Source organism: Typha latifolia, chromosome 3 (assembly GCF_019914945.1).
Source record: "Typha latifolia isolate L0001 chromosome 3, TyphaL0001v2, whole genome shotgun sequence".
Classification (NCBI taxonomy): domain Eukaryota; kingdom Viridiplantae; phylum Streptophyta; class Magnoliopsida; order Poales; family Typhaceae; genus Typha; species Typha latifolia.
In genome coordinates, this window is record NC_133088.1 from 7,236,412 (window position 1) to 7,255,650 (window position 19,239).

At 35.3% G+C, this 19,239-nt stretch overlaps 1 protein-coding gene across 2 annotated transcripts; it reads left to right on the forward strand.

The window, feature by feature from the left end:
- Positions 1 to 10,616: 10,616 nt before the first annotated feature.
- On the forward strand, positions 10,617 to 15,623 carry LOC140783329 (granule-bound starch synthase 1b, chloroplastic/amyloplastic-like). 2 transcript variants are annotated; one of them, XM_073130191.1, is made up of 15 exons: positions 10,617 to 10,662; positions 11,231 to 11,312; positions 11,404 to 11,756; positions 11,905 to 11,985; positions 12,111 to 12,209; positions 12,331 to 12,420; positions 12,964 to 13,027; positions 13,159 to 13,259; positions 13,336 to 13,445; positions 13,556 to 13,799; positions 13,885 to 14,061; positions 14,136 to 14,327; positions 14,534 to 14,620; positions 14,706 to 14,834; positions 15,304 to 15,623. In XM_073130191.1, exons 3-15 carry the CDS (start codon positions 11,412 to 11,414, stop codon positions 15,418 to 15,420), a joined length of 1,836 nt encoding a protein of 611 aa, XP_072986292.1. In that variant the 5' UTR covers positions 10,617 to 10,662; positions 11,231 to 11,312; positions 11,404 to 11,411; the 3' UTR covers positions 15,421 to 15,623. The 2 variants fall into 2 exon arrangements, with proteins under 2 accessions (XP_072986292.1, XP_072986293.1); XM_073130192.1 differs by lacking the exon at positions 10,617 to 10,662 and having other exon boundaries at positions 11,235 to 11,241.
- The last annotated feature ends 3,616 nt before the right edge of the window (positions 15,624 to 19,239 follow it).

The window sequence follows — 19,239 nt, forward strand, 5'->3', positions numbered from 1 at the left end:
TCAGAGTGAGATGTGTCACCATCAGAGCTATCATCAGAACTGTCGAGGTGCGAGGAGCGACAAGCGGCCGAAGAGGACGGCTTGAGAGGAGATGACTGGTCGTGAGCTTGACTCCGCTTAAGAGTAATCCGATCCAATGACTTCTGCGAAGTAAGAGAAGGTTCCAAAGCATCCACACGCACCCCACTCTGAGTGCACAAATTTGTAACAAAGATGCCAAATGGTAACCCCTCACGAGGTGCTTTGTTCTGGGCAGCTGTGAGAATCGAATCATAGATCACCGCAGCCAAATCAACAGAAACTCCAATTAACATTGTATGAAGAAGGAATGCACGATCCAGACTAATACTGGAATGTCGAGTCTTGGGGGTGATGTTGTACAGACAAAATAGGTGAAGCATGCGAGCCACTGGTGTCAGCTTCGCATGCGGCATCATGTTTCTCTTACAACGTTCCCCTTTGATCAGTACAGTGCCAGCATATTCATCGACATCAAGAAGTGGAGCAAACATGGGGTACTGGAACTCACCATCAGGAAGACGAAGTTCAGCGCGAATAACATCTGAGTCCAAGTATATAGACATCCCACGAACAGTAGAATGAATACAGCGTTCTAAAACTATGGCATTACAAAAAAATTCTCGAACAACTTCCACATAAGCAGTCCTGCTCATCCGACACACCGATAACCATCCTCGCTCAGTAAATATCTGTTCTATCCCTAAAGTAGAAAATTCGGAAATGACCACGGGTCGTTCACAGATAACAGGACGGGTGCCAAAATTATGTTTGTATCGCCCTGCAGCCGTTGAAGTAGAAAACTTTGGAGCCGAAGTAGATGAGGAAGGCGACCTAAGTTTCTTGGAAACTGCAGCTTTTCTAGGCAATCTTGAGAAAGAAACAAGATGCAAGTTCAATACATGCCCAAAGCAACCAAAAAAATAGCAAGAAATCCAAAAAAAATTTCAAGAAACCATGAAGGCCCTAAATGAAATCCATCTTTCACTTGAAAACTCTAAGATATCACGTTCAATCACACAAGAAACATCAAGATAGTAACTTTAATGTGATTAAAACTCAAAAATGCACGAAATCAATCAAGATCAAAAGACTTAATTGAATAAAAAAATTGGAAAATTGATGGATGATCATACCTCGAAAAAGTGAAGAAAAACTCAGAAATTCGGCCGAAAGACGCTAGATCCGGAGGAGAACTACCCTCTAAAAGGGTTTATAATGAGAAATTTGATGAAAAATACCAAGATCTTGAAGATTTGAGAGGGAGAAAATGAAGGGTTTCTAGGGTTTGGAAGATGGAAGATGAAAATCCTTGGGTTCAGACGCAATATATAAAGAATCCTCGAGTGCGTTCGAACGCACCAGTCTGCGCGTTCGAACGCGCTAGTTACCGCGTTCGAACTCAAAAATTTGCGCTCGAACGCCCTTTTTTTTTAAGTAAAAAATCTAAGAAAAAAATCAAAAAATCTTTTTGGAGATGCACCTCTAAAAATTCAAAATAGATTCAAGACATAGAATATGACAATCGAATGAAATAAGTCATACACAGATCAATCAGATCATCAAAAGCATATTATAATCAATTCTAATGCATCACTCAAAATTAAATTAATCTTGATTGATCATAACAATATACATATGCAAGGTGAGCATAGATAACATGAAACATTCTTCTTAAAAAAACTTTCCTATTTAAACAATGATACAACACAGTAGTCAAACCGACTTAGTATTTAAATTTGCACTTTTCGACTTATTCTCCATAACCGAACAGAAATTTTTCCTGTATTATTTATTTTTATATATTAACCATATAGGTGCAATGATGGCTTTCACACATGAGTAGGTAGACATTTTCTTGTAGTACATATCAAACAATGTGCAAGAAGATATTCACAAACATCAAAAAAAATTTATTTAATTTGCAAGCAATGTACTGAGTCAAACTGGACTCTAAACAAGATGGCTTTCACATAAACTCATTGTAGGCCTTTTCATTGATCATGCAACTCAGAAATTTAGGTGGTAAAGATGCCAAGAGAAAAATGATATAATGCAGACTCCAACCATGTATCTAACACATGCGTACTCTTGCTAGTCCATCACATGCACACTCATGATAGAGATCATTCCGACATAAAATCATAACAGTATAATCATCTCCAATTATCTCTATATATCACCAATGTACTCAAATCTTAGATCAGCTTAATCAAAATGCATGATAAAATATGTTTGATTGAAATCATCTCTATATAAAGTCATATAATCATACTAGAGGCCAAAATATGTATGTACATAATATATGATATATCCTAATTTGAGAAAGACGTCTAGGGGATAAGACTACTCACCTCCGATCAGAAAACCCAACACAGGTATCCCTCACGTCCATCAATCAACCGTCCACACATCACTAATAAATCCACAGGGTCTCAAATAAGAGGGTTGGAATCTAAAAATGTTTAACTAATATAAAATTATTTATTTATCCAATTGGGTTCCATTTGTGTAACATATGATGATTTATTAGGTTTAAAATTTCTTTTTTTGTTCTTATTAAATAATTTGATCTATATGATAGATCTAATTATAATAATATTAATATGTTATTATTCTAATTGTAGATTTATTTATAAAACTATAGTTTGCTAATTATATATTAAGTATATAATAGTCAATCTCTTTTGATAATAAAAAACATAAAAGAGCTACGTGCACAATAGTATAATTTAAAATACAAGCACATATATTATATAATATTATATAATTATACTATAATTATTTTGTCACTACTACCCTTACTAAGCAAATTAAGAGTTGCATATAAAATAATCTTTACTTAATCATGTAATATAAACATTAAGTAAGCCTACTATTATATTACATGCATAATAATGTATAATAAGTTGTACATATATATCCCTAATTATAAAGACATGTATTAATCTAATAAAAATATATTTATGTACAAATATTTATAATTATAATTAACTGAAATTACACTAATTACACTTATCTAATAACCATGTTACTAAATATATCTATTCTTGAAAAATTAAACTAAAAATCTAATTTAGATTAACTAAATAATATAATTAATTTAGACATGTGTTTTATTGCGAGAGAAGGTAAAACGAAGAGAGGAAAAAGGAGGAAAAAGGAGTAGTGGAAAAGAAGAAGAAGAAGAAGAAGTAGAAGAAGAGAAGGGAAGGGAGGGAGGCTCACCTAGGCTGCGGCGGTGGCGGCGGTGACGGCGACGGCGACAGCGGTAGACCGGCGTCGATAAGAGAAGGGAAAGAGAGCTCGAGAGAGAGAGGTGATTGAGAGAGAGGGGAGGGTAAGAGAGAGAGAGAACGAGAGAGCTAGAGAGAGAAGGTGGTGAGGGGTGCGGCAGCGACAACGGCAATGGCGAGAAGCCGTCGGCGAGGAGAGAAAGAGAGAGGTGATAGAGAGAGAGAAAGAGAGGAGGGTAAGAGAGAGAGAACGAGAGAGTTAGAGAGAGAAGGTGGTGAGGGGTGCGGCGGCGACAACGGCGACGGCGAGAAGCCGTCGGCGAGGAGAGAAAGAGAGAGGTGATAGAAAGAGAGAAAGAGAGGAGGGTAAGAGAGAGAGAACAAGAGAGTTAGAGAGAGAAGGTGGTGAGGGGTGCGGCGGCGACGACGGTGACAGCAAGAAGCCGTCGGCGAGGAGAGAAAGAGAGAGGTAATAGAGAGAGAGAGAGAAAGAGAGGAGGGTAAGAGAGAGAGAATGAGAGAGTTAGAGAGAGAAGGTGGTGAGGGGTGCGGCGAAGACGACGGCGACGGCGAGAAGCCGTCGGTGAGGAGGGAAAGAGAGAGGTGATAGAGAGAGAGAGAGAGGAGGGTAAGAGAGAGAGTTAGAGAGAGAAGGTGGTGAGTGGTGCGGCGGCGACGACGGTGACGGCGAGAAGCCGTTGGCGATGAGAGAAAGATTGAGGTGATAGAGAGACAGAAAGATAGGAGGGTAAAACAGAGAGAGAAGGAACGAGCGAGTTAGAGAGAGAGCTATAGAGACAGACGGTGAGCGGGGGTTACGGCAGCGACGGCAGCGACGGTGGCGGTAGGCCGGCGTCAGCAAGGGAAGGAGAGAAAGAGAGAGCTCGAGAGAGCGGGGAGGGTAAGAGAGAGAGTGAGAGAGAGAGTTAGAGAGAGTGAGAGAGAGCGAGAGACTGAAAGATAGGGAGAGAGATTTAGAGGGAGAGAGCGAGAGAGGCGATGAAGAAGGGGAAGGGCGGCAGCTGCGGCGGCGACGGGGCCCGCCGCAGCCAGCTAGCATGGCTCAGTTGGCCGGGCCAGTGGTTGTGGGCGCACGTGGCGCCCGCAACGTGCGCCCACAATTTGCATGGCACGAGCTCGTGCCATGTAACAATTTTTTTTATTTCTTTCTTTTGTCTTTTTTTATATATTTAATATATATATTATTATTATTGTTATTAATATTATTATTTTATTTTATTTTTATTTTTATTTTTATTTATTTTTATTTTTATTTTTTTATCTGGGTTATTACAGCTTGAGTACTTATTTTAATACCTGCGTTAATGCAGCCAAGTATGGGGCTTAGTTCTAGGGCTCCTGTCCTATTTTCCCATTTCATCTTTTGTATCAAGTTGTAACCTATTGATTAAAATGAATTATATGATCAGTCTACGGACTTGCTTTAAAAAAATTTATTTATTTTGTTATCATTAAAATAAATTAGTAATAATCGTTGAAACTATATGGCTAAAATTAATTACCCAAAAAGAAAAGTAACATAACTTTGGTCTCAAAAAGAGTTAATTGGATTCTCGTATAATGGTAAGTAACAATTGCTCATATATATATATATATATATAAGCATTATGGTTTAACCTAATTTTAACTTTTCCTCGTAAAATTTAAATTTATTTTACCTAGTTGGTTTTCAATTCGGCGAGATAAGGTTTTTTTCGATTGTCCTTACACTTGAAATTTTTTCTTTATTTTTCTTCTAATTTTATCATTTCTATCATTTAGGGCCTCATTAAATATTGACGAGACACTATAAGAGAGAGAAATGACTTTGTACTCATCTTTTTCATCATCATCATCTTCTTCTTCTTCATTTCCTTCATCTTCTAATTCATATGCTACTGTTTCTTTTTCTTCTTCTTATTTGTTTTCTTCTTTTACTGCTCCTTTTTTAATCTCTTAATCTTCTTTTTTTCTTTATAAGTTTTTCTAATCACTCTTTAATTATATAACTATAGATTAATCAGAAATAGTTATGATATAATTAGGATTAGTTAAATAACTAAAAATATAACTGTCTATGATTATTATTTATTTCGATGTAAATTTTAATGTGAAATATGTAAATTCTGCAATATACAAAAATACATAGAAAAAGCAACCAAAACTATTTTCGTACTTAAACTACATATTTCATTTTAGCACAGTTTTAGAAAAATATTCAGAATATAATTATTTGACATCTGACTCTTTTCCTTTTGATTTCTCATATATTTCATAAAACGGACTCTGTATAGATCCCAATGATCAATCCAATAGCTAAGGATCCAATAATTCCAACATTGATTCCTTCGGATATGTCAATTGGACAAATACGTACATAGTGGCTAGGATGGATATCTCCTAAAACTAGCAGTTCGCCCCGTCAATTCTCGTGGGCCTAAATAACCCAAATATTATGAAACTAATTGGATATAACATGCTCTACAGCTTTTATATTTGGAGTTTTTTCATATTAGGATTCTATTTATGACGAAACAAATAATTCCTAATTTAAATATAAAATTATGAATTATAGTCAGAATTTTATAGTTAAACACATAATTTCGTACTTAAATGCAGAATTTTAATTTTACACAATCTTAGAAAAATATTCAAAATATAATTATCAGACATCCAAAAATTATAAAACTAATTAGATAAAATCGTTGACATCATGATTTAGAACTTTGTATTCAGAGTTTCTTTAGATTATAAATCTATCTGCGACGGAAGGAATAATTTCTAGTTTAAGTACGAAATTCTATGTTTAAGTATAAAATTTTAGTTGTAATTCATAAGTTTTTTAAGTAGATGCGGTAATTTATTTGTAGCATAGATTAAGTTCACCTTTTGAAACATTGCTTAAATACTAATTTTAGATATAATTCATAAGTTTTTGAAATATGTTTCTTCTTCTGTTGCTCATTTTTTTCTCTCTTAATCGTTCTTTTTTTTTCTATATAAGTCTCTCTAATTACTTTTTAATTAATAAAATAAGATATTAATAGAGATAGTGGTGAGATAAGTAGGATTAGTTAAATAACCAAAAATATAACTCTGCATAATTATTATTTATTTCTATATAAATTATAATGATAAAATATGTAAATTCTGTAGTGTATAGAAAAAACAATAAAAATTATTTTGCTTTTCTTCTTTTTCTTGTGTTGCTACTGGTTTTTTTTTCCTTCTTCTTTATCTTCTCTTTTTGCTATTTTTTTTCTTCTTTTGCTACTTTTATTTTTTTTTCTATCTCTTAATTTTCTCTTTTTTTCTATACAAGTCTCTCCAATAGCTCTTTAATTATAATAATAATAAATTAATTAGAAATAGTTTAAATAAATAAAAAGTCTTTAATTAATGTTTTAAAAAGAGAACTTAATATATGTTGCAAATAAATTATAGTATTTACTTAAAAAATAAATTATAGTATTTACTTAAAAAAATTATAAATTATTGTGAGAATTTTATATTTAAACTATGAATTTCGTACTTAAACTATAAATTCTTTGTTCTGCTGTAGATAGATTTTGAATCTGAAGAAACTCTAAATATAAAAGTTCTAGGTCATGATGTCACGAATTTTATCCAATTAGTTTCATAATTTGTGGATGTCAGATGATTATATTCTGAATATTTTTTCAAAATAGTGTAAAACTAAAATTTCATAGTTTAATTATAAAATTTGTAATTAAACTATGAATTTCATACGTAATTACGAAATTCTAATTTTGTATAGTTTTGAAAAAAATATTCAAAAGATATTCATCTAACGTCTAAATAATATGAAATAAATTGAATAAAATTGATGAAATTATGAAATAAAATTTTACTATTTAGAGTTTCTTTAAATTAGGAATCCATCTGAACTGTTTTTGCATGAAAAGAAATAAGAAGAAGAAGAAAAAGGTATAAGTCACATAGTTTTGGTACTTAAACTACAAAATTCTAACTTAACTTAGTTTTAAAAAGTATTCAAAAGATAATCATCTAAACTCTAAATATTATAAAACTAATTGGATAAAAATGGTGACATCATGCTCTACAACTTTTATATTCAGAGTTTGCTTAGATTATAAACTTATCTATGACGGAACGAATAAATTTCTCGTTTAAGTACGAAATTCTAATTGTAATTCATAAGTTTTTTAAGTAGATACTATAATTTATTTAGAATATAAATTAAGTTCTCTTTTTGAAATATTAGTTAAAATTTTTTATTTATTATAATTTATTCTAGTTAACTTACCACTATCTCTAATTATTCTTTACAATATTAATTAAAGAGCAATTAGAGAGACTTATATAAAAAAAAAGAATAATTAAGAGATAGAATAAGAACAAAAATAAGCGTAAAGAAGAAGCAGCAGCATAAGAAGAAAAAGAAGAAAATGGTAGAGGTTACATAATTTTTCATACTTAAACTACAAAATTTAAATTTAGCACAGTTTTAAAAAATATTCAGAAGATAATCATCTGACCTCTAAATATTAATTAATTGAATAAATCGATTACATTATGATCTACAACTTTATATTTAAAGTTTCTTCATATTATGAATATATTTGTGTCAGAATGAATAATTTTTTATTTAAGTATGAAATTCTATATTTAAATACAAAATTCTATATTATAATTTACATAGAAACAAATAATAATCATATAGAGGCATGCTTTTTGTTATTTAACTAATCCTAATTATTTTACCACCATCTCCAATTAATTTCTTATTTTATTATTTAAAGAGCGATTATATAGACTTGTATAGAAAAAAATAGAGAATGATTAAGGAATGGAAGAAAAATAAGAATAAGCAATAATAGAAAAGAATAAGTAGAATAAGAAGAATAAAATATATTAACACTTTTGCAAATATAATAATAATATTTATTGACTTGTCACAAATTTCATTGTTTTTTCTATACATTGCAGAATTTATATTTTCACTATTATAATTTATATAGAAATAAATAATAATCATACAGAGTCATATTTTTTTATTTAATTAATTATAATTATCTAACTACTATCTCCAATTAATCTCTTATTTTATTAATTAAAGAGAGATTAGATAGACTTATATAGAAAAAAAAAATAGAACAATTAAGGGATAGAAGAAGAAGTAGATTAAGAAAAAGAAGAATTTTTCGTAAGTTGTTAATAAATTTTATTATTTATAGTACTTCTTCCCCTTCTTTATCTCATCCTCCTCCTCCTCCACCTCCTCCTCTTCCATCTCCTCCTCCTCCAACTTCATCTTATGCTTTTTCATCTTCTATTCCTTAATCATTCTTTTTTTCTATACAAGTTTATCTAATCGCTCTTTAATTAATAAAGTAAGAGATTAATCCAGCTAGTGGTGAGATAATTATAATTAGTTAAATAACCAAAAGTATTATTCTACGTGATTATTATTTGTTGCTATGTAAATTGTAATAGTGAAATATATAAATTCTGTAATGTATAGAAAAAAATAATAATAATTGTTAAAAATTAATGAAATTTATTATTATATTTGTGAAAGTTGTATTTTTTTCTTCTATTTCTTTTTTTTTCTATTATTGCTTCTTATTCTTCTTCTTCTTATTCTTCTTCTTCTTATTCTTCTTTTTCTTTTTTTTCCTTCTTCTTTTTCTATCTTTTAATTAATAAACTAAGAGATTAATCAGAGATAATGGTGAGATAATTATGATTATTTAAATAACTAAAAGCATGACTCTACATGATTATTATTTATTTCTATGTAAATTATAATAGGGAAATATTTAAATCATGTAATGTATAAAAAATAATGAAAGTTGTTATTACATTTGCGAAAGTTATTAATATTTTTTCTTATACTTTTTTTTTCTATTATTGTTTCTTCTTCTAAATCTTTTTCTTCCTCCTTTTCTTCTTCTTGTTCTTGTTCTTCTTCTTTTCCTTCTATCCATTAATCATTCTTTCATTTTTCTATATAAGTTTATCTAATCTCTTTTTAATTAATAAAATAAGAGATTAATCAGAGATAGTGATGAAATAATTATGATTAGTTAAATAACTGAAAGCATGACTCTGCATGATTATTATTTGGTTCCATATAAATTATAGTTGTGAAGTATGTAAATTCTCTAATGTATAAAAAAAAATAACGAAAGTTGTTAATATTTTTTTTCTTCTACTACTAATACTATTTTTCTGTTATTATTATTTTTTTATACAGTCTCTAGTCGTTCTTTAATTAATAAAGTATGATATTAATTAGAGATGGTGGTGAGAATTTTAGATTTCATTGTCTTTTAACAACTTTTTTTTTCCTATACATGTTTTGTTGCCTTTTAATAACTTCAGTGATGAAGTAGATTAAGAAAATAAAAAAGAAGCAACAACAGAAAGAAGAAGAAGAATAAAACCTATTAATAACTTTTGCAAATATAATAATAGCAGCAGCAGCATACATAAGCAACATAAGCAGCAGTAGCAAAAGAAGAAAAAAAGAAAAAGAAGAAAAAGAATAAATAGCAGCAACAGCAACGTATGAATGTAAAAGACAAAGAAGATGAAAATGAGGAGAAAGAAGAGTACGAGACCATTTCTCTCTTTTATAGTGTCATGTTAATATTTAATAAGACACTAAATAATAGAAATGATAAGTTGAAAGAAAAATAAGAAAAAAAAATCTCAAGTGCAAGGAAAATCGAAAAAGACCATATCTTACTAAATCGAAAACCAAATATATTTTTAGGGCAAATAACCCAAAAAAAGAAGATGAGTATGGAGTCATTTCTATCTCTCTTAGTGTCTTATCAGTAATTAATAAGGCACTCAATGATAGAAATGATAAAGTTAGAAGAAAAATAAGATAAAAAAAACTCCAATTATAAGGACCGAAAATAATCAAGCCTCGCCAAATTGAAAATAAATTAATTTTTGAGTGCAAATAACCCTTAGTTTTGGATATCACCGACTGATTTGTACTACGCAAACAATAGCCACAAAATTTCAGCACACGTTCTAATACTGATATTTGATAGCCATTTCTTTATTTTGAGCAAATAGATGTTTGGGAGCCATTTTTTTTAAGAAATAAGATATTTGGGAGCCATTGATCGATCCGCTCACCATTTTCCTCGGCATATTCCTCTCTTCTGGATCCCCTGCGCTCTGGGTCCCACCAAAATACATCAATAGGCAAGCGGAAACCTACCACTGGATCTTTTCCACGTGTCATCTAAGCATATCCTCCGACGCCTCCTTCGCAGCACCTGAAACGATCAGTAGGCTCACGGCAGCCCGCCACTAACTTCTTGCCACGTGTAACCTACTGGATGCTACAAGTACATCTGCTTCCATCGTTTCTCTGCACCTCCCCTATTCCTCCGGCGTCAAGGTATGGCATTCCATTTGGCAAAGTCAAGGCTCGGATATTTATTTATTTATCTTTCCTTCACCAACTTATAGTGCACAAGGCACATAGAAGTTAAATGCACATTCTTTAGATGTTAAATTCAATAAGCAAAATTTCGGCTGCCAATTAACTGATATATACTGGAATATTTCTCTGATATATAGTGGAATATCTTGGAAATCGGGAGAAGAGTTTTAGAATGAAAATATTCATGACAATTATGATTCACATCTAGATGGTAAATGTCATCCATAGCTACATCTCTGCGCAATGATGTATACTAGATGTAAATACTATGTATGCTGCTGCTGAACATGAACCTGCGTTCATCTAGTATCAGCTTATTGGTAGTGGATTGGCGACAGAATTCATTACTGAGGATTTTGTTAACTTTCTTATTCTTACGTGAGCTTAACTTTGAGTTATTCAAGGAAACTAGAGCCAGATAATTAATTAAATTCTTACATCTTTTGCCATCTTTAATGGCCAGTGATTTTCTCTGAATGGACCTCCCTTACCTTGTTTGACCTCGTCATTTAATTTTCCTCAGATCTTTCAGAGGTACAGCAACATATCATCTCATCAAAAGGGATAGGGCTGCAAGCATCTAGTCTTTCCCAAATTCTGCAGTGGCAGGAGCCTCGTGCACTTAAACACCCTTTCTTACAGCACATTTATGTGCCGTGAAATCTTTTTTCTAATATCTTTGTATCTTTCTGGCAGACCCTCCAATGGCTGCTGTGGTGGGTTCGCATTTTATCTCTAGTAGCTTGAGCAGCAGTCATGCAAGTGCATTCAATTTGAACAAGCATCCTCCTCATTGGAGAAGCCAAACATCTACTTATAATGGATTGAGATTCTTGAATAAGGTGGATTTTCTTTTGATGCAAACGAGAACACAAACAGCTATAAGCCAATCGAGAAAGCAAAGAGGTTATCAAGAGCATTCTAGGCCTCGAGGCTTCATCATATGTGGAAGTGGTATGAACTTGGTCTTTTTGGGAACTGAGGTAGCTCCGTGGAGCAAAACAGGGGGCCTTGGTGATGTGCTTGGAGGACTGCCACCAGCTTTGGCAGTAAGAATCTTCTTCTAATTCTGATAACAAACAATGCATCAAGTACATGCTTTAATACAAGATGCAGACTGCCTTATCTTTCTCCAGGGTCTCTTCCTTCTGATGAATATATAGGCTTAAGAATTATCGAACTCATTTCTGTAAATAGGCAAATGGCCATCGGGTGATGACGGTATCTCCGCGCTATGATCAATACAAGGATGCATGGGATACAAATGTTCTTGTTGAGGTGTGCGGACTCTTGAATCTTTGTTTAATGCTGGACTAGAGAATGTCCTTCTTTTGATCAGTCAAATTTTTACACGAACTTTGCTGCTTATGTTGCTAGCTGCTAAGATTTTCTCTCCTCTACAGTTTAAGGTGGGGATTAAAGTTGAAACTGTGCGCTTCTTCCACTGCTACAAGAGAGGAGTTGACCGCGTTTTTGTTGATCACCCTCTGTTTCTGGAGAAGGTCCTCATTTTCTTCTCCTTGACATGTTCCTTTGCTCTATTTTCTATTATTTAGGATTCTTTTCATGGTACATAACTAGTCAACCCTGACTTCAAATTATTTTCTAAACGGAATCATACAGGTCTGGGGAAAAACTGGATCAAAACTTTATGGTCCTGCTACTGGAATAGACTATCAAGACAATCTTCTAAGATTCTGCCTTTTATGTCTAGTAAGTGATTTCCGAATTTACTTGAGTTATTCATACTCAAACAGTTGCCTCAAGATTAACAAGTGTTCACTTAAATATCTGAACAGTGAATGTAAAGTGGAAACTCCTTGAAATAATTACATCCTATGTCACCTACACTTTTCGTTCTATATTAATGATTAGAATATTGAATTTTTAGTCATGCCAATTCTTGGATTAGCAACTAATTTTCAGATTGTGGTTTATATTTATTGTGCTGCATGTCACAATGAAGCATTTTGCTATGGATAGTTTCTGTCTGTTGTTCGGAATTAACCGAGTTAGGTGGGCTTTAGTTATGTTTTAATTCTTGGTATTTATATGGTATTTTATATATATATATATATATATTCTGGTGCATTCCAGCTTTCTCAGATCCTAATCTTATTCTAATAACACGTATGGGGAGTGACTGGAGGAGGCGTAATACCTGCCATTCTGCAGTAGACATTGTTTCAAAAGGATAATATATAACATGACTTGCTCGTATATTGAATACTTCTATAATGGTATTGTCTCTTTCAGGCTGCTTTGGAGGCTCCAAGAGTTCTGAATCTCAACAACAGCCAATATTTCTCTGGACCCTATGGTATGCTGTATGTTTTTTCCTTGAAAGTACTATGGCAGGTTATATTTTATGAGATCGTATTTGTCTGCATCAATCATATGTATTGAACTGTTCCAATAGTTTTTCATTAATGATGTGTAGTATCCAAGCAGGTGAAGATGTCGTATTTATTGCTAATGATTGGCATACTGCTCTTCTTCCATGCTACTTAAAGAGTGTGTACCAAGCAAATGGGATATACAAGAAAGCAAAGGTACCACCTAATTATCTTTCACCTTGTGTTACAAGCATGAATAACAGTGGATACGAATGGTCTCATGTGTTCCTAGGTTGCTTTCTGCATTCACAACATTGCCTACCAAGGTAGATTTGCCTTTTCAGATTTTGATCTTCTCAATCTCCCGGATCACTTCATTCCTTCTTTTGATTTTATCGATGGGTATGAGCTATAGTTCTCTTTTATTACTTGGGAATTAGCAAACAATGTATTCTTATTCTGGAACTTCAACTGCTCTTCTCTGCATATTTATATATAATTCGATATTACAGTTATGACAAGCCTGTCAAAGGGAGGAAAATTAATTGGATGAAAGCTGGAATCTTAGAATCAGACCGTGTGCTAACTGTGAGTCCATATTATGCTGAAGAGCTCATCTCTGGACCAGATAAAGGTGTTGAATTGGACACCGTTCTTTGCAAGCCTGGCATCACGGGAATTGTAAATGGGATGGATGTTCAAGAATGGAATCCAGCTACGGACAAATATATTAATGTCAACTATGATAACACAACAGTTAGAACTTCCTCGACATGTTTTTGTTCTACTTAGTTTAACATTCTATTCCTTGATGTTAATATTTAGCAAAAGAAAAATTCAGGTAACCGAAGGAAAAGCTCTTAACAAAGAGATGCTGCAAGCAGAGGTGGGGTTGCCCGTGGATCGAAGCATCCCTGTCATAGTTTTCATCGGTAGACTTGAAGAGCAGAAAGGCTCAGATATTTTAGCGGAAGCCATTCCAGAGTTCATTGAGGAGAATGTTCAGATAATAGTTCTTGTATGCACTCTTAACTTAGTTCCAGTCCCATTCATCTCTGTAGATGCAAGCACCGATCAGTGGTTTATCTGCAGGGAACCGGGAAAAAGAAAATGGAGGAGCAGCTTGAGCAACTAGAAGTGAAGTATCCAGACAAGGCTAGAGGAGTAGCTAAATTTAATGTTCCATTGGCGCATATGATGCTTGCTGGAGCTGATTTTATAATTGTTCCTAGTAGATTCGAACCATGTGGCCTCATTCAATTGCAGGGAATGAGAGATGGAACGGTATGCCTTGTTAACACAAGAATTCTTGACGATGTGATTAATTTACTAATTGATCCTATATTAGTAAAATGAATGATGTATAAAGGAATATGTTATGGTTCTCTAGTATATATATGCATTTCTTTTTCATAGTTTGGTCAAGCGGAAGTTGTTAGTTCCATCTGCAAGATAGAATCCAATAAAAAGGTATCAAATATCTTTCGCAGCTGCCAATATGCGTCTCAACTGGTGGACTTGTAGACACAGTAAAAGAAGGTATCACTGGATTTCACATGGGTGCCTTTAGTGTCGATGTAAGATTGTTCTTCCTTCTGTTTGTTTTGTTTCCTGCTGAATAAATAACTGTAACTCACGAACAACTTCTTTTCATTCTTTCAGTGTGATGCTGTTGATCCAGCAGATGTGGCAGCTATCGTTGCAACGGTTGGGAGAGCCCTTAAGGTTTATGGCACACCAACTTTCCATGAGATGGTTCAGAATTGCATGGCTCAAGATCTTTCTTGGAAGGTAAGTATAAACCATTTATTTTCAGCCATTTCCTTGTGTCATAAAAAGCAATATATCAGCTAGCTCTAGTGGAGAGTCCTGCTGAGCATGCAGCAGTATGGATTCTCTGATTAGTACTAGTTGGACAATGCCATGTTAATTACACTACAAACAATTAAAATTGCAGGTATCTATACTCTATAGTATTGCAAAATATCATGTTGTACAAATACAATTGAATTCCTTCTCACTTGTAGAATCCGCTTGGTGCCACCTGTCATGTTAAGCTTTGGCATTCCAGACACTGCATTAGCAGGAGACTTAGTGTGCACTGCAACATGTATATATAGTATGCTAGTTTAAGCTTCTTCAGTTAATCACCTACATATTCATATAATGACGAGATGCCGTCAGTAATGAGACTCTCATCCTTATTTTAATTTAACTACTGCTATTAACTAATAGATGTGTTGGTTTATCTCTCTCGAAGGGACCTGCAAAGAAGTGGGAGGAGGAGCTCCTTTGTCTGGGTGTTGCTGGTAGTGAGCCGGGCAATGATGGTGAGGAGATTGCCCCTCTTGCCAAAGAAAATATTGCTACTCCGTGAAAGTTTTTATCTTTTCAATTCCTAGAATGACTCGTTCAAACTAACACCATTTACTTAGCTGCAAATATAACTACTGTTTTTGTTTCCTTTCTACCGTAATTTGAGTCAACAAATACTGTATCTGTTGCAATTGTCATTTCTCTGTATTATAGATGTAAATTTGACGATGAGCAAATCTAAAATGGAGTTCTCGTCCCTTTTTACTTGTTTTTTTCTCCAGAAAACTTAGATTTGTGGGTCATTTATCCATAGATCTATATTCTCTCGACTAATAAGTTACGGCTGTAAAATATTATTAACTAGATTAATGATTATGAGATTGATTAAATTTGAGGTCGGTCATCTATTGATTGATGCTGAGTACAACAACACAGAGAATTAATTTCTTTCCATCGGTAGCAATATTGATTAAGCATCAATTTGATGAAAATATCGCCAAATATGTCAAATAGAAGCACTTGTGCTTTAATGCAACTAAGGTTGATCTTGTAGTAAACTCTAGTTTTTTATTCCGCTGTAGTTAACGAGACTTATTTGGATATGCTGATAAAATTACGCATGTACCAGCAATTATCGTGGTCATCATTAAATTATTATTACTATATGCAATTCTCAATATTACAATCATCATATTATTATTATTATTATTATTATTATTATTATTATTATTATATTATATGTAATTCTCAATATTACAATCATCACTTTCATTTCATTATAATATTATCATACTAGACTACCGTGCACAGTTAACGCTTTGTGCCCAGTTTCATCATCCTACCCAAAGGCTCAAAGTATCCATGGCATCCGCAAAGGTATCTCGATCATAATCATACTCGTCGTCTGCTAAGGGTGTCAACATCCATCCTGGGCACCTTTCTAGCTGATAGAAACTATGTGAGGATAACTCACCACATATGCCCTAACAAACGATATGTGTTCGAATGTTTGCTATGCACATAGACTAACGACCACGGACATAAGGCCATAAGATCGCGACTATGTCGAGCGATCAATCATCTGATACGATCTCCCTTTTAGGCTAAGGTTCTATCTCTTCCGATTTCCAGATTTGGAATATATCTAGCATAGAACTTTGTAAATAGATTTCGAAATATGCCGTTGTCGAATCGATGTTAAATTTTGATATGTTGTAGCCCCGGAAAATAGCTTTCCAACAAATCAAGTTTCAGACGAATTGGATGTAGGGCTTTGGAGATATCGTCCGATAAGTAGATGAAAGTCAGAGGATCTAATCAGGATCCATGGATGGAGGCACGAGATCCTAGATGATGGTGGTTGGTGGTGGACCGGCGTTAATGGGGTGGCACTGGTGAAAAGTGGTGGTGGAAGGGTTATGGTTGCTGGAAGGGTTAGGGCAAGTGTTGGATAGATTGAAAGAAGGGGGAGGAGAGGGCCACCCCTAAGGGACTATGGTGATTGGCCGGTCGAGGGAGATTAGAAGTGGCGTCGCCGGGGATTGAGAGAATAGGAGCGAAGAAGACGAAGGAGGCAAGGCGAAAACTCAATTCATCAATAATGACTCCATGGTTGCCATCCACACAACCAACAATTCAAAATTAACCTTAAATAGTGCATTTTCGTCGACCGCGTTCGAACGCGCCTGATCGCATTCGAACGCACTTATTTCTCACTTCTCTGGATTTGCAAACGCGATGCAGGCATTCACAGGCGCGTTCGAACGCACAATTCACACTCTCTAGATGTACGAATGTGATGCAGGCGTTCACAACCCCGTTCGAACGCACTCCACCCGTGTTCGAATGCGACATACAGAAAACTTACTTTTTTTAAGAATTAAACACTTAAACAAGAGACAAAAATAGTCCTAAAGTGTATCCATGCTCGAGACGACATCGGTGAAGTCCAAATCGTATCAATCCACCATGCTTCCGCAACCTTGTCCTCAAGGTTTGAAATTTGGGTAGCGATCCATGATAACTGACTCTAGCTCCCATGTAGACTCATCAGTTGGTTTGCCCAACCACTCGATCAATTCGATCTCCAATCTGGATCCATGGCGTCTTCTCCTGCGGCCTAAGACTCAGACCGGTTCAGTTGGGCCATCTTCCTCCATTAGTTCGGGCAAGGTCGAACCCACCACATGGTTAGGCTCGATCTGGGCCTTCAATGCAGATACATGGAAGACAGGATGGATCCTGGTCCCCTCAGGTAGGTCCAACAGGTAAGCTACTAGACTAATTCGTTGTAGCACTCGGTACAGACTATAGTACTTGTGGCCCAACTTCTGGTTCAAAATTGGCGTCAATGTGGATTGCTAGTATAATTGAGCTCAAACGAACACCCATTGATCCACCTCAAACTCTCACTCATGCCGGCCTTTGTCATGAGTCTGCTTCATGCGGTTTTGGGCGGTTGCTAGGTGAATCTTGAGCCGTCTCAAGGTTTCGTCTTGATCAGCAAGTTCCAAGTCGAGCTCGGTTCTATCTGTCGCTGCGAGTCTAGCGTAGGTACGCAAGATAGGGGGAGTGCGCCCATAAACCGCCTCAAAGGGGGTTATGTCGATGCTAGAGTAATGAGCGGTATTGTATGACCACTCAGCCCATGGAAGGAATTTGACCCAATCCTTTGGTCGTCCACCACAAAGCATCGCAAGTATTGCTCCAGTCCGCGATTCACCACCTCGGTTTGACCATCCGTCTCGAGGTGATAAGCTGAACTAAGGTTGATTCGAGTCCCTTGCAATCTGAAAAACTCAAACCAAAACTCGCTGATGAAGATGCGATCCCGGTTTGACATGATCGTCCTAGGCATCCCATGCAAGAGCCACTTCTCGAACAAAAATTTCAGCAACCTTTTTCGCTGAAAACGGGTGCAACAATGCTATGAAATGAGCATATTTGCTCAGCCTATCCACCACAACAAACACCACCGATTGTCCTCAGACCTCCGGTAGCCCCTCGATGAAGTCCATAGAGATGTCCTCCCAGATATGCTCCGGCATAAGCAGTGGTTGCAACAACCCGCTAGGTTTGAGCGTTTCTGATTGGACTTGTTGGCAGATTTGGCATTCACGCACATATTTCTTCACGTCCGCCTTCATTGTTGTCCATGTACAGTTTTGGGCCAGCCGCTTGTAGGTACGTAAGACCCCTTCATGGCCTGCTTTAGGAGTATCATGGAAGTGTGCCATTAATAGTCTTCATAGCTCTTCGTCCGTGGGTACCTTGATCTGCCTGCGCTCGAGGAGGCACCATTGCAGCAGCGGTCCTCGGTGCACCGATAATATTTCCCGCAGCTATAGTTGGTTCATCTTGATTGCGGCTTCCTTGGCTCGTCCAATTCTGTTTCAGGTGTAACTTCATGGCCCTATGTTTGTCTTCCATAAGCACCGCATCTTCGAAAGCCTCCTTTAAATATCTAGGCCTTAAAGCCCTCACATCGGCTTGTATGTCCCCCTGTAGCCCGGAGATGAAGGTGCTGCAAAGTTGCTGATCCATCCATGGGGGTTGGCATCGGCTACTTATCCCCTCAAACTCTACTTGGTATGCCCCAACTGTGGTCTTTTGCACTGCCTTTGAGAGGAGAGCATCACAGTCTTCATACCCCGATGCTCCAAATCGCCGCGTGATATCGGCACAAAATTCAGCCCAAGTTTTGATAGCCTCATTGGCATTGGCTGCTCGAAACCAATGAAGCGCCACATCTTCAAGGTGGAAGCTCGCAAGCGTCACCTTGTATTCTTCCGCCGTACCTTGATATGCGAAGAATTGCTCCACCCTATACAACTAGTTAATTGGATTGCCACCTTTGAACTTGGGGAATTCGAGACGTAAG